General features: G+C 45.6%; 1 protein-coding gene across 3 annotated transcripts; it reads left to right on the forward strand.

The window, feature by feature from the left end:
* Nucleotides 1-782: 782 nt before the first annotated feature.
* Nucleotides 783-23,024, forward strand: LOC142747251 (acyl-coenzyme A amino acid N-acyltransferase 1-like). 3 transcript variants are annotated; one of them, XM_075854970.1, is made up of 4 exons: nt 783-854; nt 17,001-17,481; nt 20,388-20,590; nt 22,419-23,024. In XM_075854970.1, exons 2-4 carry the CDS (start codon nt 17,019-17,021, stop codon nt 23,013-23,015), a joined length of 1,263 nt encoding a protein of 420 aa, XP_075711085.1. In that variant the 5' UTR covers nt 783-854; nt 17,001-17,018; the 3' UTR covers nt 23,016-23,024. The 3 variants fall into 3 exon arrangements, with proteins under 3 accessions (XP_075711085.1, XP_075711083.1, XP_075711082.1); XM_075854968.1 differs by lacking the exon at nt 783-854 and adding an exon at nt 11,577-11,821; XM_075854967.1 differs by lacking the exon at nt 783-854 and adding an exon at nt 11,577-11,742.
* Nucleotides 23,025-24,842: the final 1,818 nt, after the last annotated feature.

The following is a 24,842-nucleotide window of genomic DNA, read 5'->3' on the forward strand; positions in this document are numbered from 1 at the left end:
TGTGAATGGTGACAATCTACAGCGCTGTGGAATATGTTGACGCTAATTAAGCAATAGAAATAAATACATCGGCTGTCATTGAAGTTACGCGTCATCCTGAAATTAAGTCAGTCGCCGTTTACTCTGGTGGGTTCAAGATCACGGCCTGCCTTAGGTCGGATGGCGCACTGTACACACAACACACACACACACACCACACATAAAAAACACACACACACCCCAAAGTACACACACCCCAAAGCGCGCACACGCACACACCACACACACACATAAAAAAGCACACACACACACATAAAAAAGCACACACACACATAAAAAAGCACACACACACACACACACACACACAACGCACACACCACACACACATAAAAAAACACACACACATAAAAAAGCACACACACACACACACACACACACACACCCATTAAAAAAGCACACACACACACACACACACACACACCCATTAAAAAAGCACACACACACACACACACATAAAAAAACACACACACACACACACACATAAAAAAACACACACACACACACACATAAAAAAGCACACACACACAAAAAACACACACACACATTAAAAAACAACACACACACACACAAAAAAACACACACACACACACACACACACACACAAAAACACACACACACACACACCTACCTACCTACCTGTAGATAGTGCCGCACAGAATATCTATATACCTCCTAAAGGCTGTCACACGAGTTCTCCCAGCGCAGTGCGAGCGCATTGGTTGTTTGTGCCAGTACCTCCAGCACGTGATGGACCTTTGCCTTGCAGGTTATAGGTCCTCAGAAGACATTACTACTACACCTGATACTAGCGGAAGGTAAGTGCTGCGATTATTTCTGTGTTTGGACATGTAAATGTATAACATCCTGCATAACCTACATAATCTATTCTACCTATGGATGGGTCCGTGTGCATCTGCTTATGAATGGAAGTTTCTGCTGTTTCCAAAATATTTCAGATACAAAATCCATTCACACAGTACAACGAACAAAGAACTACTACCACCACTATTACTGCTACTTCTACCACTATTACTACTCACCACCGTACCTATACTGCTGCTGCTACTACTCCCATGTTAATTCTGCTACCACTGCTATCTTTAGGGTATAGGGTTCCAACATCAGAAAGATCAATTGCGGATTTCCCAGAGAATACGTGGAAGAAATCCAAGGCTTAGGGCATGACCACACATGGCGGAATTCCTCCGCAACTGTCCGCATCAATGCCGCACAGAATCTGCGTTGCAGATTCTGCAGCGGATCTGCACAAAATGTGCAGAAAATTGATGCGGACTGGCCGCTGCGGACTGCAGGAAAAGTGCTTCTCTTCTCCCTATTCAGTGCAGGATAGAGAGAAGGGACAGCACTTTCCCTAGTGAAAGTCAAAGAAATTCATACTTACCGGCCGTTGTCTTGGTGACGCGTCCCTCTTTCGGCATCCGGCCCGACCTCCCTGGATGACGCTCCAGTCCATGTGACCGCTGCAGCCTGTGCTTGGCCTGTGATTGGCTGCAGCCGTCACTTACACTGAAACGTCATCCTGGGAGGCCGGACTGGAGACAGACGCAGGGAGTTCTCGGTAAGTATGAACTTATATGTTTTTTTACAGATACATGTATATTGAGATCGGTAGTCACTGTCCCGGGTGCAGAAACAGTTACTGCCGATCGCGTAACTCTTTCAGCACCCTGGACAGTGACTATTTACTGACGTCTCCTAGCAACGCTCCCGTCATTACGGGAGCCCCATTGACTTCCTCAGTCTGGCTGTAGACCTAGAAATACATAGGTCCAGCCAGAATGAAGAAATGTCATGGTAGTAAAAACAATACGCTCCGCAGCACACATAAGATCTGCGGACTTCATTGCGGAATTTTGACTCTCCATTGAAGTCAATGGAGAAATTCCGCCATGAGTCCGCAACCAGTCCGCCACTGCTCCGCAACAGACAGAGCATGCTGCGGACACCAAATTCCGCTCCGCAGCCTATGCTCCGCAGCGGAATTGTACGCATCGTGTAAACGAACACTGCTAAATTAAAGTGAAAGTCAATGGAGAAACGGCTCCGCTGCGGATTAACGCTGCGGAGTGTCCGCAGCGGAATTTAAGTGAAATTCCGCTATGTGTGAACCCGCCCTTATCCCTGGACTCCTGCTGCGAATCCACGGCTTGTGGGTGGATTTTGGAGCTAAAAATTGTACGAAATTTACGTGGAAATCTGTTGTGTAAACATGGCCATACAGCTCTATTCTTGATGCTACTACTGGTGTCATTACTATTGACACACACACACACACCCACCCACCCCGGCCCTAGGATAGATGGCGCCCTGTGCAAAATGATCTTTCGGCGCCCCATTATTGAAAAAAAATAAAAAAATGCCCCATAAAAAAAGTATTATGACCCTTTTGTGCCCCCATACAGTATAATAATAATATTTAATAATATAATATATTACAACCCCTTCAAGGACTTTCACGCGTGTCGTACGGACCTATGTTAGTCTATGGGGCCGTGCAGACAGTCCGTGATTTTTGCGCAGTGTGAGTCCGTTGCGCAAAACACATGACATGTCCTATATTTCTGCGTTGTTCGCGCATCACGCACCCATTGAAGTCAATGGGTGCGTGAAAATCACGCATTCCACACGGAAGCACTTCCGTGGGACGAGCGTGATTCGCGCAACAGCAATATAAACTATGAATGAAAACAGAAAAGCACCACGCGCATTATACAGGGCTGCCACACGGAGTTGTTAAGTGCCTTTTGCGCACGCAAAACGCAGCGTTTTTTGCATGCCCAAAACACACACGCTCGTGTGAATCCGGCCTTAGGGTTATGTTCACACAGCGTTTTTTTGTAAGGCAAAATATATCTGCCTCAGAATTCCTTCAGGAATTTTGAAGCAGATTTTGTATTGACAGTGTTGTATGAGCTTTTTTTTATTTTTTATTTTGCGTTTTTGTTTTTTAAGCCGTTGAAGCGAATGCAAAAGACACCGCCAAAAAAGCTCCAAACAAGCGCCGCAGGTATTTTCTGCCTCCTATTCATTTCAATTGGAGCTCAGAGGTGGAAACCACTTGAAGACCATCAGCCCCCCACTCACAGCAAAATGACCATCAGCCCCCCACTCTCAGTAATATGACCATCAGCCCCCCCACTCACAGTAAAATGACAATTAGCCCACCACTCAGATTCCCCCTGTAGATAGCGCCACGCGGCCCCCCTGTAGGTAGCGCCACGCATTCCCCCTGTAGGTAGCGCCACGCGGCCCCCCTGTAGGCAGCGCCACGCGGCCCCCCTGTAGGCAGCGCCACGTGGCCCCCTTGTAGTCAGCGCCACGCTGCCCCCTTGTAGTCAGCGCCACGCGGCCCCCTTGTAGTCAGCGCCACACGTGTGGCCGGGGATTCCGCTCCTGGAGCGCTCCGCTTGATTTCTCTGTCTATATATGGACAGTGACATCAGGGGAACCTCCTGAAGCGGAATCCCCGTCCACAATGTTGCCGACGCTGTGACCGGGGATTCCACTCCAGGAGAAGCTCCTGTCGTCTGTGTGCATTTGTGGACAGTGACGTCATTGACACACACACCACCCCCCCCCCCAGGTCGCACACCCCTAAGGCCAGACACACATACACACTCCTGTAGATAGTACCACACACACCCCCTTCTAGACAGTGCCACGCTGCCCCCCATGTAGATAGTGCCACATTGCCCTCCATGTAGATAGTTTGCCACACCGCTTCCCCTTGTAGATAGTACCACACAGCCCCCAAACAAATAAAAAAAATTCTACTCACCTGCTCCTCAGCAGCCCATGAAACGCAGAGACGGGACTGTTGCGTAGGCCGATGTGAATTTTTTAAGCCAAAACCAGAATTGGATCCAGTCGAGGAGACTCTTTAACCCCTTCAGGACTGAACCTGTTTTGGCCTTGAGGACGAGGCCGATTTGTTTTCAAATCTGACGTGTTACTTTATGTGGTAATAACTTGGGAATGATTTTACCTATCCAAGCTATTCTGAGATTGTTTTCTCGTGACATGTTGTACTTTGTTAGTGAAAAAATTTGGTTGATAAATTCAATATTTATTTTTGTAAAACATCAAAATTTAGAGAAAATTGCAAAAATTTAAATTTTTTGACATTTAAATGTATCTGCTTGGAAGACAGATAGTAATACCACACAAAATAGTTACTATTTCACATATCCCATATGTCTACTTTATGTTTGCATTGTTTTTTTGAACATCCCTTTATTTTTCTAGGACGTTACAAGGCTTAGAACTTTAGCAGCAATTTCTCACATTTTCAAGAAAATGTCAAAATGCAATTTTTTCATGGACCAATTACATAGTTACATTGTTAGTACGGCTGAAAAAAGACACATGTCCATCAAGTTCAACCAAGGGACGGGAAAAGGGAAGGTAAAAATTTCTACACATAGGAGCTAATATTTTTTTGTTCTAGGAAATTATCTAAGCCTTTTGTAAAGCCATCTACTGTCCCTGCTGTGACGGCTCCTGCGGTGACTATTCCATAGATTCACAGTTCTCACAGTAAAGAAGGTTGTCGCCTCTGCAGGTTGAACCTTTTTTTCTCCAGACGGAGGGAGTGCCCCCTTGTTTTTTGAGGGGGTTTTACAAGGAACAGGATTTCACCATATTTTTTGTATGTGCCATTAATATATTTATATAAGTTAATCATGTCCCCCCTTAGTCGTCTTTTCTCAAGGCTAAATAGGTTTAGTTCTTTTAATCTTTCCTCATAACTTAGATTCTCAATGCCCCTAATTAGCTTCGTTGCTCTTCTTTGTAATTTTTCCAACTCCAGGGCATCCTTTCTATGAACTGGAGCCCAGAACTGAACTGCATATTCTAGATGAGGCCTCACTAATGCTTTGTAAAGTGGTAATATTACATCCCTGTCCCACGAGTCCATGCCTCTTTTAATACACGACAATATCCTGCTGGCCTTTGAAGCAGCTGATTGACACTGCATGCTGTTATTGAGTTTATGATTTACAAGTACACCCAGATCCTTCTCGACAAGTGAATCCCCCAGTGTAGCGCCCCCTAGGACATATGATGCATGCAGGTTGTTGGTACCCAGGTGCATAACTTTACATTTATCTACATTAAACTTCATCTGCCAAGTGGACGCCCAAACACTCAGTTTGTTTAAATCTGCCTACAATTCACAAACATCTTCCATAGACTGAACTATATTACATAGCTTGGTGTCATCTGCAAAAATAGAAATAGTGCTATTAATCCCATCCTCTATATCATTAATAAATAAGTTGAATAATAGTGGTCCCAGCACTGAAGTTCAGTTCTGAAGTTGCTTTGAGGGCCTTATATATTAGAAAGTGCCCATAAATCACACCATTTTGAAAACTGCACCCCTCAGAGTATTCAAAACCGCATTCAGAAAGTGTTTTAACCCTTTAGGTGTTTCAGAGGAATTAAAGCAAACTAGAGCTGAAATTTACAAATTTCATTTTTTTTGCCACAATTCATATGTAATACATTTTTTTTCTGTAACACAGAAGATTTTACCCGAGAAATGCAACTCAATGCTCAGATTCTGCACTTTTTTTTAGAAATATCCCACATGTGGCCCTAGTGCGCTAACGGACTGAAGACCTCACAGTTTTTTTTACAGAATCTTGTGGAAATGTGGAGTGAAAAAGAAAATTTTCAATTTTCTCACAAATACTTAATTTACCGTATTTTCCGGACTATAAGGCGCACCGGATTATAAGGCGCACTTTCTATGAGCGCCTTATAAGCAATCATGTTTCATATATAAGGCGCACTGGATTATAAGGCGCAGCACATTACCGTTAAATAAACCATTGCTCAGACTGCAAGTCAAAATTTATTACACTTTTTAACAATAACTTGCAACTGGTTCAGCTGTAATTGCAAATCAAAACGTTTAGGGTATGTGCACACACACTAATTACGTCCGTAATTGACGGACGTATTTCGGCCGCAAGTCCCGGACCGAACACAGTGCAAGGAGCCGGGCTCCTAGCATCATACTTATGTACGACGCTAGGAGTCCCTGCCTTGCTGCAGGACAACTGTCCCGTAGTATAATCATGTTTACAGTACGGGACAGTTGTCCTGCAGCGAGGCAGGGACTTCTAGCATCGTACATAAGTATGATGCTAGGAGCCCGGCTCCTTGCACTGTTCGGTCCGGGACTTGCGGCCGAAATACGTCCGTCAATTACGGACGTAATTAGTGTGTGTGCACATACCCTTACCGTACTTTTTCAGTTCATTCCTCCACCAGAAATCCATCAAATCCGTCATCTTCAGTGTCGGAGTTGAACAGTTGGGCGATTTCGGCATCAAGCATGGGGTCCTCCTCTTCATTATCCGAGTCGGTCTCGTTGCTGCTGCTAGGCTCTTCAGTGGTGATTCCAGCCTTCCTGAAAGCTCGGATGACACTGGAGACTGATACATTCTTCCAGGCATCCACGATCCACTGGCACATAGTGGCATAACTCGCACGGCGTTGCCTCCCTGTTTTGGTGAATGTGTGGTCACCTTCTGTCATCCAATGCTCCCATGCAGCTCGCAATTTAACTTTAAATGACCTGTTGATGCTGATATCTAGCGGCTGGAGCTCTTTGGTTAATCCACCAGGGATGACAGCAAGCTCCGAATTAGTTTTCTTCACTTGGGCTTTGACAGTATCGGTCAAGTGGGCGCGCATCGAGTCACAGACCAATAGGGATGGGGATTTGTGAAAAAAGCCACCCGGTCTCTTGACGTAGACCTCCCTCAGCCACTCACTCATCTTCTCCTCATCCATCCAGCCCTTTGGGTTAGCCTTAATGATGACACCAGCAGGAAAATTTTCTTTAGGCAAAGTCTTCCTCTTGAAAATTACCATGGGTGGTAGTTTCTGGCCATTAGCCTGACAAGCGAGAACTACAGTGAAAGATGACTTCTCATTTCCTGTGGTACGTATAGATATCGTACTGGTCCCTGTTTTCTCAACAGTACGGTTTACGGGGATATCGAAAGTGAGGGGAACCTCATCCATGTTAATAATGTGTTCTGGCTGGATATTCTTTTCATTTATCTTGGTTATGCAGTAGGTGCGGAAAATGGCCAGCTTCTCTTCATAATCCTTTGGTAATTGCTGGCACACAGTAGTTCTGGTGCGAATGGAGAGATGACGCCTGTTCATGAAACGAAAGCACCATGAAGGACCTCCTCGAAAGTCCTTGATCTCCATGTCACGTGCTAAAGCAGTGGCTTTGAGTCGAATAGAGACAGTGGAGACGCTTCTACCTGCGTTTCTCTGTTCCATAACCCACTGTTCTATTTTGTCCTCCAACTGTGGCCACCTTGCTTTGTTTCCTCGGAAACTCAGTTTGGTCTTCTTTACTTGGCGGAGGGCATCTTCTTGTTTTCTCCACTTACGCACCATGGATTCATTAATGTTGAATTCTCTTGCAGCTGCCCTATTTCCATGCTCTACTGCATAACTTATAGCTTTAAGCTTGAAACCTGCATCATAAGCATGTCTCTTAACAGGAGGCATTTTTTGGGGTAGTGGGTATAGTTAACGCTAAAGCAAAGATATATTGCAAGGATCCTACAGAGCTGTAAGTATCACTCAGTGTGGCTCCTGACTACGGTGGCCGTAATGCTCAATCCATTTATGGATACTGTAAAAACCCAAGTGAAGAATAAATTCATAGGCGCACGGGGGGGAGGAGCATGGTGTGTGCTGTGGTATGCCGCCGCCGACCCCTGCCGCCCACGATAGAGGTAAAGGATCCTGTATGAACCCCTCTCTTTACTGTCGGGTTCATATATAAGGCGCACCGGATTATAAGGCGCACTTTCTATTTCTGAGAAATTCTCAGCATTTTATGTGCGCCTTATAGTCCGGAAAATACGTTATAGGACTGATTTTTCAGAGACAGATAGCATGCAAGTGCTCTCCCAAAGCTGCAGGGGTTGGCCGAGAAGGGTTTTTGGGAGCAGTCTCTGGTTTTTGCGGACCGTCCCACACGCCACCATTTTTTGTTTTCCGCCAGGCATTTCAACAGGGGTACACTTGTCTACCAGTTGTCTATATACAAGTGGTACCCCTGATTAAACAGTGGGTGCAGGAGGTCCCAGACTATCTTCCCAGTTGTGGTCAGAACGGGTGGACAGTTTGGGGGTTCAATCTGACTGTCTCTTCCCTCCTATATTCTAAAAGTATGTGTGTAGTCCAACTCCGACTCACACAACTTGTAGATCTTGATGCCATACCTGGCACGTTTGTTGGGCAAATACTGCCTGAGCTTCACCCTTCCCTTGAAATGCACCAGGGACTCGTCAATGGTAATTTCTCTTCCAGGGGTATATGACATGGAAAACTTTTGGGCCAAATGGGAAATAAGGGGTCTAATTTTATAGAGTCGATCGAAATTGGGGTCATCCGGGGGGGGGGGGGACTGGGAATTATCATTAAAATGTAGAAACTTCTGTATTGCCTCAAAACGAGCCCTTGGCATTGTAGTGCGGCATAAGGGGCAGTGGTAAAGAATATCAGTGGACCAATAGGCCCTCACCGATGGCTTCTTTGTTAGGCCCATATTTAGGACCAATCCCCAGTACTGCAGCATTTCTGCTTTGTCGGTGGAATGCCACCTGTATGGCCTGGCATAAAAACTACCGGGGTTGACCCCAATAAATTGTTGAGCACAAATATTCGTTTGCTCAACAATTTTGTCCACAATGCTGTCCGAAAAAAAGAGCTGGAAAAACTCAATTTCGGACAGTCCTGCTGTCTGGACTTGGACCCCTGCAGCAGCAGTAAAGTCCGGTACTTGGGGGGGTGTAAGAGGTTGGGGGCAACCAATTAGGTTCAGGTGCAGGTGTAACCTGAACACTAACCCTCCTGCGACTGCGAGGAGGTTCCTCGGTGTCACTTGAGGAGGAGGACAGCACAAAAGCGGATCCAGCATTACTCGCAGTATCTTAGTCCGATGCGAGCATCTCATACTCCTCCTGTGCGGAAAATGTTTTGCAGGCCATTTTTTATTTTTGTGTACAGTAAATGTTTATGTACACTTGTATACTGTAGAAAGTGTATACAAAAAAAAAGTAGAATATAACTAACTTTTTTCTTTTTTTTTGCATAAAATACTAAGACTAACGTACACTAATATAGATTTACATTTTTTTAATTTTATGACACTATAACTGACTAACACTAAACTACACTTACAAAAAGACGATGACAATCACACACTGACTTACGCTAACTGACTGACGCTAAGGGCCTGTTCACATCACCGTTGGCTTTCCGTTCCGGGGTTCCGTCGGAGGTTTCCGTTGGGTGAACCCCGCAACAAACTGAAACCACAGCTTCTGTTTCAGTCACCATTGATATATATGGAGACGGAAACATTGCTAATGGTTTCCGTTCGTCACCATTCCGGCAGGTTTCCGTTTCTCCAACGGAATCAATAGCGCAAAAGAAAAGCTCCCTTCTAGACTGGGAGAGGAGGGGGGGGGTGTGATCACAATTAGAGACTGTGATGAAGGGGTTAATGTGGATTTTAAAGAAGCTCTGTCACCACATTATAAGTGGCCTATCTTGTACATGATGTGATCGGCGCTGTAATGTAGATTACAGCAGTGTTTTTTATTTAGAAAAACGACCATTTTGACGGAGTTATGACCTATATTAGATTTATGCTAATGAGTTTCTCAATGGACAACTGGGGGTGTTTTACTTTTTGACCAAGTGGGCGTTGTGGAGAGAAGTGTATGACGCTGACCAATCAGTGACCAATCAGCGTCATACATATAGTCATATCTCTATCTGCAGCCACATAAACATACTATAACATTACTGCAGTGTCCTGACAGTGAATATACATTACCTCCAGCTAGGACGTGATGTGTATTCAGAATCCTGACACTTCTGTAGCGTCTCTGTGATATTTACAGCAAGGCAAATGTAATCTCGTTTTAAATGACAGGTTACATCGTAATCTTACGAGATTACGCTTGCTTTGCTGTAAATATCACAGAGACGCTACAGAAGTGTCAGTATTGTGAATAGACATGACATCCTGGCTGGAGGTAATGTATGGTCACTGTCAGGACACTGCTGTAACGTTATAGTGTGTTTATGTGACTGCACATAGCGATATAACAGAGGAAATCGGAGCCTGTGACGTAGTATCTCTATTGTTCTAAGTTCCGATTGGCAAGTCTGTACAGACTAACCAATCGGAGCTTCTCTAACAATGGACTGCTTCGATTGGTCCTTTGTACTCTGCCCGGACACTAGGGCACACAGACTACACAGTTAACAGCCGCTGCAGTGTAGCGCCGCGCGGCGGTTAACTTTTAAAGTGCAGACGTAACTGCACGTCAAGGTGCGCGAATTTACTGCACACCTTGACGTGCAGTTACGTCAAGGTGTGGGAAGGGGTTAAGGCCTTCCTTTATATATGTCCTTGTTTGGATTAAAAACTACATGCAAAATGTTCATCAAATCTGCACTGTGTGAACAAGGCCTTAGGGTTCATACGTGGCAGATTTGTTGCAGAAATTTCTGCAACTGATAATCATTTACATTCTTTTTAATGGGGTTGTTTCTGCAGCAGGTGCATGGATTTCTGCAAACCCCATTCAGAGGAATCAGACAGTCTTAAAAATCTCTGCAACAAATCTGCCTCGTGTGACATCACCATAAGGGCTAGTCCACACTTGGCGTAAACACTACTGACCGGAAATACGGTTCCGTATTGCTTTATAGACATCAGCAAATCATCAGCAACATACCCATTTCTGCTGAATGGTATCCGCAAATACGGTCCATAGTGCATCCGTATATACAGATCCGCAAAAAAAGAAGCCTGGTTGATGGGAAATCCCCTTTGTGTCGCACCTCCGTAGACATCCGCAATTTTGGCTTCCCCCGTAGACTTCTATGGAGGAGTCCGTGCTGCAATTGCGGACCAAGAACGGACATGCGCCATAATTCCCAGCACAGTTCTGCGGCACGGACACTCATCCGTAGCGATACGGAGAGGTGTCCGCGTTCAATGAAAGTGAATGGGTCCGTTTTTGCGGACAGAGGTTTTTTTACGGTTGTGTGCATGTGGCAGAGGAGTGGATGAGATTTCAAGAAATCTCATCCACACTCTGCGTACGTGATATTCGGCACACAAATTGACCTGCGGTGCGTTTTTTTTAAGCCACAACATGTCAATTGTGGTTGCGTTAGATTGTTGCAAGTTTTCCCCATTGAATTCAATGGGGATCTAAAACCCGCAACAAACAGTCAAATGTTGCAAATTTTATGGTGGAATCCCAGCGATTAATCTGCAAAAATATCCGCCCCGTGTGAACTTAGCCTAATAGCTGAAATTAGCATTATTCAGTAGTGAGCTGCATAGTTTTTGGCTCTCACTGGTATTTTGTGGTACTGTCCCTTTAATGAGTCAAAGCTCCGGCTTTTGTTATGTGATCTGGTTTGGCCCTGACTTGTCCCCTCCTCCTTCTTACCATTAGTTGTACGTTGTGACGCTCCCATTTCCCCGTCACTACATCTCGTGCACTGCCGGCTCCGTCCACTTTCCCAGAGGGACACGTGATTTTTCCTTTTAGCTGATCCATATAAACTCTACTGCAGGATATTTTTCTGGATCCAGAGTACTGCAGGGTAAGACAGATCTGAATGTTCTCCTGCATGCTGGGCCTAGTACAGGGACTATACTACAGTGGCTTTTCTGAAATGTCTGGTGAGTTCCTTAAAGGAAAACTCCCCTTTTGCACAACCTCTTTACAACAATTACTAGTTTAAATCGACAGAACATATTGAATATCTTTGTAAATACTTTGCTTTATTTATATTTTTCTTCTTTTTTCTTAATTGATGATTAATTCTCCAGTCGCACAGAAAGCTAAATTCAAAATTCTACTCGTTTCCTGTTCCCAAAAAGCAGTGTATTGTGGGAGCTCAGATGACAGTGACACATCTAGAGCAAGTTGTTACATTACATGAAGGGGCGTAATTAGGAGACACTGGGCCCCATAGCAAACTTTTAACTGGGCCCCCCTCCCCTGGGTGCCACACACAGCCCGCCCTTGTAGATAGTGCCACCCCGTAAATAGTGCTCCACAGCCCCCCCCCGTAGACAGTGCTCCACAGCCCCCCCCGTAGACAGTGCTCCACAGCCCCCCAGGTAGACAGTACTCCACAGCCCCCCCCGTAGACAGTGCTCCACAGCCCCCCCCCGTAGACGGTGCTCCACAGCCCCCCCAGTAGACAGTGCTCCGCATCCCCCCCCGTAGACATTGCTCGACAGCCCCCCCCTCCGTGGTCAGTGTTCCACAACCCCCCCCCGTGGTCAGTGCTCCACAGCCCCCCGTGGTCAGAGCTCCACAGCCCCCCCCCCCTTGGTCAGTGCTCCACAGCCCCCCCCGTGGTCAGCGCTCCACAGCCCCCCCAAACCGCGCTGCACAGCCCCTTCGGACCGCGCTGCACAGACCCCCCTCCCCCCGAGGACCGTGCTGCACAGCCCCCCCCCCCCCACAGACCGTGCTGCACAGCCCCCCTCCCCCCGGGGACCGTGCTGCACAGTACCACCCAATCCCCCCCCCGCGGACCGTGCTGCACAGCCGCCCCCGTGGACCATGCTGCACAGCCCCCCCCCCCACCCCCCCCCCGCGGACCGAGCTGCACAGACCCCCAACCCCCCCCCCCCCCCAGCGGACCATGCTGCACAGCCCCCCCCACCCATGAACAGTGCTATACAGCCCCCCCCCTGTGGACCGTGATATATTTTCAAGTATCACAAAGAGGGACAATCGATGTGGCGCGCAACAGCAATTTTTTTTTCTTTTAAGCCACACCTCTAATCCACCCAATCCCTGCCCATAAACACCGGTTCAGCCCACACAGTATAATGCCCACACAGATGCCCTATACAGTATAATGCCCACACAGATGCCCCATACAGTATAATGCCCACGCAGATGCCCCAATGCAGTACAATGTACAAATTCCCCCATGCAGTATAATGCCCCATAGCTGCCCCTTGCAGTATAATGCCCCCCATAGCTGACCACCACAGTATAATGCCCCCCATAGCTGACCACCACAGTATAATGCCCCCCATAGCTGACCACCACAGTATAATGCCACCCATAGCTGACCACCACAGTATAATGCCACCTATAGCTGACCACCACAGTATAATGCTCCCCATAGCTGCCTCACAGTATAATGCTCCCCATAGCTGCCCCACAGTATAATGCTCTCATTAGCTGCCCCCACACAGTATAATGCCCCCCATAGCTGCCCCCACACAGTATAATGCCTCCCATAGCTGCCCCCATAGTATATTGCCCCCATAGCAGCCCCCACAGTATAATGCCCACGCAGTATAATGCCCACACAGATGCCCCGTACAGTATAATGCCCACACAGATCCCCCATACAGTATAATGCCCACACAGATGCCCCATACAGTATAATGCCCACGCAGATGCCCCAATGCAGTACAATGTACAAATTCCCCCATGCAGTATAATGCCCCCCATAGCTGACCACCACAGTATAATGCCACCCATAGCTGCCTCACAGTATAATGCTCCCCATAGCTGCCCCCACACAGTATAATGCTCTCATTAGCTGCCCCCACACAGTATAATGCCCCCCATAGCTGCCCCTACACAGTATAATGCCTCCCATAGCTGCCCCCATAGTATATTGCCCCCCATAGCAGACCCCACAGTATAATGCCCCACGCAGTATAATGCCCCCATAGCTGCCCTATACAGTATAATGCTCCCCATAGCAGCTCCCCACACAGTATAATGCCCCCCCATAGTTGTCCCCACAGTATAATGTCCCCCATAGCTGCCCCACAGTATAATGCCCCCATAGTATAATGCCGCTGTTGCGAAGGGTTTGTGGACTCACTGGGCCGTACCGTCTTGGCGGTATGGCAGCTGGCCAACAGGACGCAGGTCAAAGTCTATAGTTCGTATAGGGTACCTGTGGCAGCTCGGACAGTAGCTAGGCAGGAACTTGGCAGCAGGTGGACGTCAGGTGTGGAGAGGCGGGTCAACCGTGGAATATAGCACAGCACAGCTACAGCAAGCATGACACTAGATTCAGGATACAGGAACAGGAAACCACTGGGAGCAGGAAACACTAGGGGGCCATTTGCAAGATAGACTAGGGATACAACAACAAAGCTCAGGCATAGAACTAGGGGGCTGGACCCCTCTTATAGTCCAGAGTACGCAAAGGTCAGGAACGAGGTCAGGTGCGTGCGCTGCCCCTTTAACAGCGGGCACGAGGGGATCCGGCATTGGTGAGTAGACGCGAGCGCTGGCTTCTCCTGAGGAGGAGGCTCGGGCCAGCGCTTGCCAACTCGTGGCTGCGGCTGTCAGGGGAGGAACGGAGCTGACAGCTCGCAGCCACGGACATGACAGCCGCCCATACAGTATAATGTCCCCCATATAGTAAAGTGCTTCTATAGCAGCCACCATATCAGCCCCCCTTCCCTACCCAGTATAATACCCCATAGTGCCTAATAGAAAAATAATAACATAATTACTTACCTATCCCCGTTCCCACGACGGGTGGATGATCCTTCTACTCCAGTCTGTGCTGTGAGTGACTCGGCGCAGACAGGCGCGATTACGTCACAACATCGCGCCTGCCTGCGACAAGCCGCTCACGGCAGGGTGAATGCTGGAGCAAGGAGCCGTTGCTCCAGCACTCAGGAAGCGGGACCAGTGCAGTCAGCGCTGTGTGGTTACAGGGGCCCCCAGGCTTAGGGGCCCGATCGCAGTTGCGACCCCTAGAGCTACGCCACTGTTACAGGATTCAAACACTATTGAATGTGGCGTTGCATAACGGCTGCTGGCAGAGCCAGCTGGCATGGGGTGGGGGCCCCTCATGCCGCGGGCCCTGTAGCAGTTGGTAGTTACGCCATTGATTACATGATGGAGTGCATGTAATCCGCATCAATGGGATCCGTGAGTATGGATTCCACACGGATGCACAACTAGGGGCAACGGGAGGCAATGCGGCCATGTGCATTAGGCATAGACATGTCCATAGGGCTCTATTAGCCTGGCGGTGGCCAAGAGTGCCTCCTTTTAGTCTCCGTCGGGCTGGTTTACGTCTGTATACAATTTTTTCGGAGAATAAAAAAAACAAAGCAGACTACGCTTTTCCAGCCCGATAGAGCTGTTAAAAAAACAACAACTTTAAAAAAAAAAAAAATTAGGTGTCTATGGGTGACATTTGACCATGTATGGCATACGTCACAGGTATATGTTTAACGTATACTTGATGGGCTTTTCAATAACTTTTCATGACGTATACGTTAAACGGATACCATTATAGTCTAGGGGCGACGTATGCGTTATATGGATGACTAAGACTATATTCCCCTGACCCTCTCACGGATGTTTTTTTAATGGCCGTCACAGGGCCGTTTTCAGTACAATGATGTTCTATGGGTGTATTCACACAGACGTCTTTTTAAAGTCCCATGAATACTAGTCGTCAAAAAATAGAACATGTGCTATTTTCCACCGTTTTCACGGCAGACGGCACCATAGAGGTCAATGGATCCAATTTTAACACCTATTTTTTAAGAAAGCCATCCGTGTGATGGGCGTAAAAAAATTATCCTGGCCCTTCAATTGTATCTGTGTCCTTAGGATGCGGATACAATTGACCACGCTGGCGAGGCAAGTGAACCGTTGGTTCCATTCCCCACTTTTCTACGCTTTTTTTGTGTTGTGATGCAGGCAGCCTACGTATATGTCGTGCGCTTTTCCTGCCATTTACGTTTAAATGTAGACCAAAACCTTGACAGCCTTACATTTTTTTTCGGGGGTAAAGTGGAGTTTCCCTCAACGGGTATGTTCACACGGCTTATTTTCAGACGTATTTTGGAGCGTAAAGCGCTCATATTACACTGTGAATGCAAACAGCTTCCCATTGATTTCAATTGGAAATGAACTGTGTAGTTCATATGAGGCGTATTTTTACGCTGCTGAATTAAAAAAAAAAAAGCCTCATAAAAATATGCTTTGTAAAAAAAAAGACATGTCACTTCGAATATACGTCTCAAAATGCGCTTAAGAATACGCTTCAAAAAGCTTGCAAAAATCAAATAAGCTATGAAAATCATCTCCAAAACGCCTGTGGAAAACCGTTTTAAAATAAATAAGACAATACTAACCCCCCCGGACGTTGCCATAAGGACGCGTCCCTCTGTTCTCCGTGCAGCCCGAACTCCTATATAGACGCTGCCTGTGATTGTCTGCAGCCAATGCCAGGAGGCCAGACTGCACGGAGAAGCGCTGACTTCTGTTTAGGATTTCCGTTCGTCTGTTCCGTCAGAGGCACGGATGAGCAGAAAATCAAACGGAAAGAATTTATTTTGCTTGCATCATCATTGACTTCAATGGTATCTGTTTTGTTTCAGTTGGTTTCCGTTTGCCTCCGTTCTGCTAGGTTTCCATATATTTTTTTTATGGAAGAAATGGTGCAGCTGACTACGCCATTGTTTCTGTGGAAAAAAAAACGGAAGCCAGCGCTTCTCCGTGCAGTTTCAGTGGTAATGCAAACGGAAGCGATGCTTTCCATTTGGCTTTTTGTTCATCTGTTCCTCCCCCTCTAAGAAAGGGACCTGAGTTGGGCTCCTGACCCTCCTTCAAATAAAAAAAAGAAAATGGTCTCTAGTGTCACCGAGAGGTTAGTCAATGTCTGACCCTTTTAAAGAGCCTTGAAACATGAGTTGGATCTTCAGCCAAACCAGAGAAACCCATCTGTAGACAGCGCTGATTGGCTGTTGAAGAGGTCCTATGACAACACATAAGTGTCTTGAAGAATTTCCTTATATTGGTTGATATTAATTCTGTCTTGGCTTTTGTCTCCCATTTAAGACTCCTTGATCTCCAGATATGGCTAGTTTAACAGTTTCTCCTGAGATCTCCTTGGTGGATGAACCAGTGAAGATCCAAGCTTGGGGCCTCCCCTCAGAGCAAGTCATCACTCTAAGGGCATGGCTGAAGGATGAGAAAGGGCAAATATTTCACTCCACAGCTTTCTACAAGACCGATATGGAAGGGAAGGTGGATCTGGAGAAATCTCCAGCCACTGGTGGAGACTTCTATGGAGTCTGTCCTATGGGCCTATTCTGGGCTCTGAAGCCAACTATACCATTTCTAAGGCTGGTAAAACGTGATGTGATGGGAAGTCCCTTCTCTATTCATCTGGAGCTATATCCCTCATTAATGCTAAATCCCGCTCCTGACGAGCTACCTGCTGCCACCAACGTTATTGAAAGATGGTATGTGGCTCCCGGTGTCCAGAGAATACCAATAAGAGAAGGACGAGTACGAGGAGCACTTTTCCTTCCATCAGGTAGGCAACCAGATTCTCCATTGTTGGAGTCACGAGTGTAGAAATATTATGTTGCCTGCAAGCAGCCAAGCCCAATTTCCCAACTACCAATTGATAGTAAAAATAGAAAATATAATAACCTTTATTAGGCTACGTATAGCCAGACAGACCACATAGATTTAAAGTTAAACTTGTCACTACCTAGAAACCGGACTTAGATGTGAGTTACCTGTGTGATTACAGGCATAAGTAGTAATTGACTTAGGAGTATTGTGCAGTTCCCTAGCCAGTTATATTATTAGGCTAGCTAATCATAAACAGTGAGTCCGGTCAGCGGTAGGTGTTAAAATCCTAACAGCCCCCCCGACATGTTTCGCTACTAAGTATCGTCCTCAGGGGTACACGGGGCTAATGGCGGCGCGGCAGGAAAGAGATCCTGATAAAGATATGTCACATGACGCAACTGGGGGTGTGTGAGGGCACACAGCCAATAGTAGTGGTAGAGACACACCGGCAGGCCAGCTGTGAAGAGCCGGCGAATGATCGTGAGGATAAGATGCACCAATAGGCGACAGGAAGCGGCGCATGCGTATAACAGTAGAAAGAGGACTTGGTGCAGGAGTCGTCTCCCAGGCCGTGACAGACCAAGTGAGCTTATCGGCGCGTGCGCCGATGATAATTCCCACTCGGTACAAGCAGCCATATTCTTCAGACCAGGATTTAAACTGATAAAATCAAGGTACAGAATCTTTCAGCACCGATCTAAGAGGTGCCAGGCATACATATGTCATTAGGATGTGCGGACATATACGTTAATATATAGAAAAACTAATATGGAGCCATAACCAATCATTACATCCCCAGATGAAATTTATAGTACATCTGACAGACAAAAAATATGTCATGTCTGTGACAGCAAACCGCTACCACTATGTGGTCACAGTCATGTATTACATTATGAACAAGTGTCTAGACCATGATATATTTGTATATGGTCATTAATTATGTAAATACCTTCATATTGTGCAAACCCTTTTCACAGATGAGACTGTCCCTTGCAACGTTACACAATATGATGCGGGCAATGGTAGGTGACCACTTATCTTCCAGGCAGAGCTTTAAACTTCTCCGTGATACAGGATATCACGGTCACAGAGCCACTCCGCCGTAGCTGGCCTAGTCACAGTCTATACAAGAGTCTATAGCAGTTCGTAACACAAGGGTACCTGAAATAGTCCAGACAGTGGCCGAGGCTTCAGCACGGATAGAGGTGGGTGCATCAGGTTGCGCCAGACTTGGCGGATAACACTGGACGTGGCAGACGGCAGCAGGTGCAGTAGGACACGACTCCAACACTGATAGGCTCAAGAACACAGCGCAGGAAACAGGTAGCAGGGCACGGGTAACATCAGGAACGGAAAAACACTACGGGACCATTTGCAAGACTGACATGGGATACACTAACAACGCTCAGGCAAGGATCAGAAGGGCAGGGCCCTTCTTATAGTCCAGGAAATCCTGGGCAGTTGATGATGATTTCCACATGTGCGCACGGTGGCCCTTTAAGGCCGGGCACGAGCGTGGACCGGAGCGCAAGTGAGCGCTGGCGTCTCCTGGGAAGGAGATGCGAGCCAGTGCTCACAGATCCATGGCTGCGGCCGTCGGGGGTTGAGGTCAGGATTCAAAACCGCTAACAGGTTCTTCTCCTTTCTAATTTACTAACATAAAGTTATCATTGATATGTTACATATACAGTGCAGCTGCCGCCCGGTCACGGCCACTACAAACCTACTAGCTCATATTACTCTTTCTCCTCCTTCCTTTTCACCTCTCCCACTGCAAAGAGGATGAGAGACTGCTTTCTTGAATCAGTGCTGAGGCTTTGAGACAGCTTGCAATTCCCTACTTGGGTAAGATAGGTTATTTTAGTTACAGTTCTCTCATTCTCTATTTATCTAGCTTATCTTTCTCAGCAGGAAGGTAGTAAAGAGATGAGGGCATGACCGGCCGCAGACAGTCACCCGCATTTGCGGGCCGTGCTCCCAACTAAAAGAAATAGGACGTCTTATTTTTTGCAGGTCATTTCTGTGGCCAGGACACCTTGTAAATATACGGGAATGTGTCCGTGGGCAGTAGAAATGAATGGGTCTGTACTTTGATTTGCAATTACAGTTCGTAATTGCGGATCAAAATTACGGCCGTGTGTATGTAGCCTTACTACTAAGGCCTCGTTCACATATACCTTAGAGGCTCCGTTAGGGGCCTTTGTCGTAGATATTGCCGAGATTATCAGAAAACAAAAGCGCAGCATTCTACACTATTGTTTCCAGTAAAACCATAGACACCCTAATGGAACGCCGAGGGAACCCATGAAAGTGAACGTGTTCCGCTCGTGGTGCAATGGAACCGTCTCTTCCAGTTTTCCCTTGTTCTGCTCCTCTGACAGAGTAGAACAACAGAAAGACCCGACACGGGTGTGAATATAGCCTAACTAACACACTGAGATGCAAATACGAAGAGGTTTATAAGTGGATCCCTATGTGTGCATAAAAACAACCATCAACTCTTGGTGCAAATAGACAGAATCATGATCTTCAACCTGACGTTTGCAGCTAGCCATCAACAGCAAGGAGCATTTCATGTAGTTGATAATTATAAATGTTCTTAAATGTACCAGATTGCTTCACAGGAAGATAAAAGTATTGTTCAGGAATAGAAAGTGCGCCACACCTGTTCTTTAGGTTGCCTGTGGAAATGCATATCAGCCCTATTCACTTCAATGGAGCCAAGCTGCAATACCAGAGAGAACCCATGGAAAGGTGTGGCGCTGTTTCTAGGGGGAACCAGCAGTGTTTTTCTAATCCTGGCCAACGCTTTTTTAAAAATGGTGGTTTTCAATACTGTTTTTCATCTTGTCTTTTTATTAGGTGAAGGCCCCTTCCCAGGAGTTATTGACATGTTTGGAGGTGTTGGTGGTCTACTAGAGTTTCGTAGTAGCCTCCTGGCCAGTCGCGGTTTTGCCTCTCTTGCTCTGGCTTATTTCGCTTATGATGACTTGCCAAGCTTCCTCGGCGACGTGGATTTGAAATATTTTGAAGAAGCCGCTCAGTTTCTATGCAGTCATCCAAAAGTAAGTTAGAACTCTTCTTACTTAGTAACATAATATGTGGCCGTTTTAAGGGATTTGCATATGTTCAATTCATTTTAATGGATAGTGACTCCGCATACGGTGAGAACGGGAAGCATTACTCTCTCGTTCTTGGGATCAATGGGAGTTCCACTGTTCAAACTTCCCTACCACCACCACCATATCTATTGATTTGACCATAATTCTATCATGGGAAGACCACTTTAACCCCTTAAAGCACCGCGACATACATGTACATCATCGGTGTGATGTAGCTCCCACAAGATGCTGTAGATGTAGATCATTGTTGATCAAGTGAGGTTGTGATTGACAAACACACTCCCATAGTTACAACCGGATTCTGAGAAAATGATTAAATAATATCCCGCTGCCACATAACAAAATACAACATAGTAATATAGTTAAGCCTGAAAAAATATATAAGTTTGTCCAGTTCAGCCTATTACCCTGCAATGTTGATCCAGAGGAAGGTAAAAACCCCAATGAGGCAAAAGTAAATTTTCTTCAAAAAAATTCCTAATCGGTTTTATTTAATAAAATTCCCCAAAACAATTGAAACTTATACATATTAGGTGTCCCCAAACTCGTAATGACCTGTTCAATAAAGTTATGACATCTATGAACTTTAACGGGGAAAACTGTAAAATAATTGATTGATTTTTTATTATGCATCCCACTGTTATAAAAAATTCATATAAGTTAAACCCTATTATATGTGTATCCAAAAACTATGCTTATGACTCGTCCCACAAAAAGCAAGGCCTCAACAAGGGTGCAGTATAAATAACATGTTCATTTTATATACCAAATGTGTATGGTGGTCGTTGTTTTTTTTTTTTTTTAGTTTGTCACAATAAAACATTTTTGAAAGGGACAAAAAAAAAAATGCATTTATAAAAAAAAATAGATTGGAATTTTTCCCAATAAACTCTATTGACTGCGGCATCTAAGGGGTTAAATGACTGGGATTGAAGGTATCTCTGATCCTGGCCGTTGCAGCACGATGTTGGCGGTATGTTGGAATATTATAGCCGACCCCTGCTGATGATGATGCAGGCATAGTTATTGTGCCCGAGTTATCATTGCGCCATAATAATACGCCCTGTCAGAAGTGGTTATAGATTTTCTGACATGTCATTGACTCAACGTTATTATCTGAAGTCTTTATGTCAAGCTGACAGCACCTTCATTATAGCCATTGGTGGAGGCCACGACTCACGGATTCTCCCACAGATCTCCAGAGATTTCCATAAGAAGTTGAAGGGGTATATGATATAATGGAGCATTGTGTGGACAAAACCCATAAACCGCATCAGTTATGCCAATCACGTTACAATGGCGGTATTCTAAAGTGACTACAAGCTGTCATTGAACCGTTGTAAGTCCAGTTGGCTCCACCAACTAACTAGCCCATTTCTTGTGAGGGTATTTTCACAGTTTTTTTTGCCAAGCAGAATTCCTTCTGGATTTTTGAGTCAAATTTTGAAATGCAAGAGTTTTGTGACTTTTTTTTTTTCTGCCTCCCATTGATTTGAATGAAGGTTTAAAAGTGAAAGCGCTCCAAGATATAGGGCATGACTCTTTTTTTTTTTTTTTCGGAGTATCCAAAAACCGCCTGGGGATAAAAAACAACTTTTATCTTCCTGGAGGAAGATTTGGGGCATTTTTTTGAGCTGATTCCGACGTGGTATTTGCGTCACAATCAGTGACAAAAAATGATGTGTGAACTAGGCCTTCTGGCAAATTAAAAGCAATGATCATACATGTATAGCTCCATGAACCAATATCACAACATTGTCTACCTTTTCAGGTGTCAGGTGATGGAGTGGGAGTGGTCGCTATATGTAAAGGAGCGGAGATGGCATTGGCCATGGCGACTTACCTGCCTCAGGTTGCTGCTACAGTATGCATCAATGGAACCAATGCCGTGAATGGCAACAGCCTTACTTATGGTGACCTCGTTCTGACTGGTATACCCTATTATCCAGAAAGAATTCTAATCACGGACATTGGGGCACTAAGCCTTACCAACTCAATGGACGATCCAAGAAAACCAGAACACAAGGACTCCATACTTCCCTTGGAGAAAGCCAGAGGTCCCATTCTCTTTTTGGTGGGAGACAAAGACCAGAATTACAACAGTTTGTTCTTTGCTAGAGAAGCAAAGTCCAGGGCAGAAAAGCATGGCAAGAAGGATGTGTACTTGCAATGTTATCCAGGAGCAGGACACCTTCTAGAGCCTCCAGGTTCTCCTTTTTGTCTGGTATCACAGTCTCCGTTCTTTCCACTTCCCTTGACGTGGGGTGGAGAGCTCCTGACTCACTGTAGAGCACAAGAAACTAGTTGGAAAGTGCTGCAAGAATTTCTCAATAGAAATATTAAGGGCTCTCGACGGAATAAATTATGATCATTTCAATCTTTTGGGGGATCTCCAGTGCTGGATACTCTGGTTGTCACTGACCGAGTCGTAAATGAGGACTATTGTATTATAACTTCATTAGTTCACCCAGATGCGAATATATATATATATATATATATATATATATATATATATATATAGATGTAAGATATGGAAATTATCTAATCATTAAATGTTAGGGCACATGGATCTCATAGAGATTGCCCCCCCCCCCCCGCTTGGGACCACTCTCTTTGAACCCAAGCAGAGAGCTACTAACAAGCAGCAGCTCTTGCTCCGGGGTGTTGAGCCGTCCATGTATTACATAGTATGCCGTTAATTTGAATGGCTGCCAAATAACACTACATTTCCAGTGCCTCAGATGCTTTTTTGCTGAGAGTCTCAGGAGCTAGACCTGCGGGATCCGCTGATCACTGTGGAGGCTACCATATTTAAGGAGTTGTCTGTGATGAGACAACACCTTTTTGAGTAGAGGTGTAACCTGAAGCTACTGTAACTGGGGTCCCTACCATGTGCATTTATAATACCGGTGTATTATTCTGTGCCAGAGGGGCTTATGGGCCCCCTCAGGCACCAGGGCCCAGGTGTGACTGCTACCTCTGCACCCCCTATACCTGCATTTAAGTTTTATAAATTAATTTAAAGAGGCTCTGTCACCACATTATAAGTGGCCTATCTTGTACATGATGTGATCGGCGCTGTAATGTAGATTACAGCAGTGGTTTTTATTTAGAAAAACTATAATGGAGTTATGACCTATATTAGTTTTATGCAAATGAGTTTCTCAATGGACAACTGGGCGTGTTTTACCATATGGCCAAGTGGGCGTTGTACAGAGGAGTGGGGATAAAAACAAGGGGACATATATACACAAAAACACAGAAAAAGGCCATACTTACAAATGGACACAGACAGGTCAGAAACGCTGATGGAGAGTGAACAGGTGCAATAAATAATAATAGCCACTCCCACTAGTCTTGAGGGGAGTGGTGTGTGGTGCATGGGATGTGTAGTAAAAAATAATAAATAGTGTATGTGCAAGTGATAATAATATAAGTGAAATATAGGGGTCAGTAATGAGAAAAGTGCCTAAATAAAAATAAATGAATGATGGGGTGCGGGTGTGTGAAACATGGAGGGATAGTGTGTAAGTCATGAGGCGCAATTATTATATTATTATCACTTGCACATACACTATTTATTTATTATTTTTTACTACACATCTCGTGCACCACACACCACTCCTCTCAAGACTAGTGGGAGTGGCTATTATTATTTAAAGCACCTGCTCACTCGCCTTCATCAGCGTTTCTGACCTGTCTGTGTCCATTTGTAAGTATGGCCTTTTTCTGTGTTGTACAGAGGAGTGTATGACGCTGACCAATCAGTGACCAATCAGCGTCATACACTTCTCTCCATTCATTTACACAGCAAATAGCGATATAGCTATATCGCTATGTGCTGCCACATAAACACACTTTAACATTACTGCAGTTTCATGACAATGAATATACATTACCTCCAGCGAGGACGTGATGTGTATTCAGAATCCTGACACTTCTGTAGCGTTTCTGTGATTTACAGCATAGCAGGCGTAGTCTCGCGAGATTACGCTGTAAACTATCATTCACAGCGAGATCTCGCTGTGCTGTAACTCACAGAGAAGTGATCAGGATTCTGAATACACATCCCGTCCTGGCTGGAGGTAATGTATATTCACTGTCAGGACACTGCAGTAACGTTATAGTGTGTTTATGTGGCTGCACATAGCGATATAGCTATATCGCTATGTGCTGTATAAATGAATGGAGAGAA

The sequence above is a fragment of the Rhinoderma darwinii genome, chromosome 1, assembly GCF_050947455.1.
Source record: "Rhinoderma darwinii isolate aRhiDar2 chromosome 1, aRhiDar2.hap1, whole genome shotgun sequence".
In the NCBI taxonomy this organism is placed as follows: domain Eukaryota; kingdom Metazoa; phylum Chordata; class Amphibia; order Anura; family Rhinodermatidae; genus Rhinoderma; species Rhinoderma darwinii.

Coding starts and splice junctions, on each gene's coding strand:
- LOC142747251 (XM_075854970.1), top strand. CDS start 17,019: ATGGCTAGTTTAACAGTTTCTCCTGAGATCTCCTTGGTGGATGAACCA. Junction 17,482..20,387: donor AGCACTTTTCCTTCCATCAG/GTAGGCAACCAG, acceptor TCTTTTTATTAG/GTGAAGGCCCCTTCCCAGGA. Junction 20,591..22,418: donor TTCTATGCAGTCATCCAAAA/GTAAGTTAGAAC, acceptor CTACCTTTTCAG/GTGTCAGGTGATGGAGTGGG.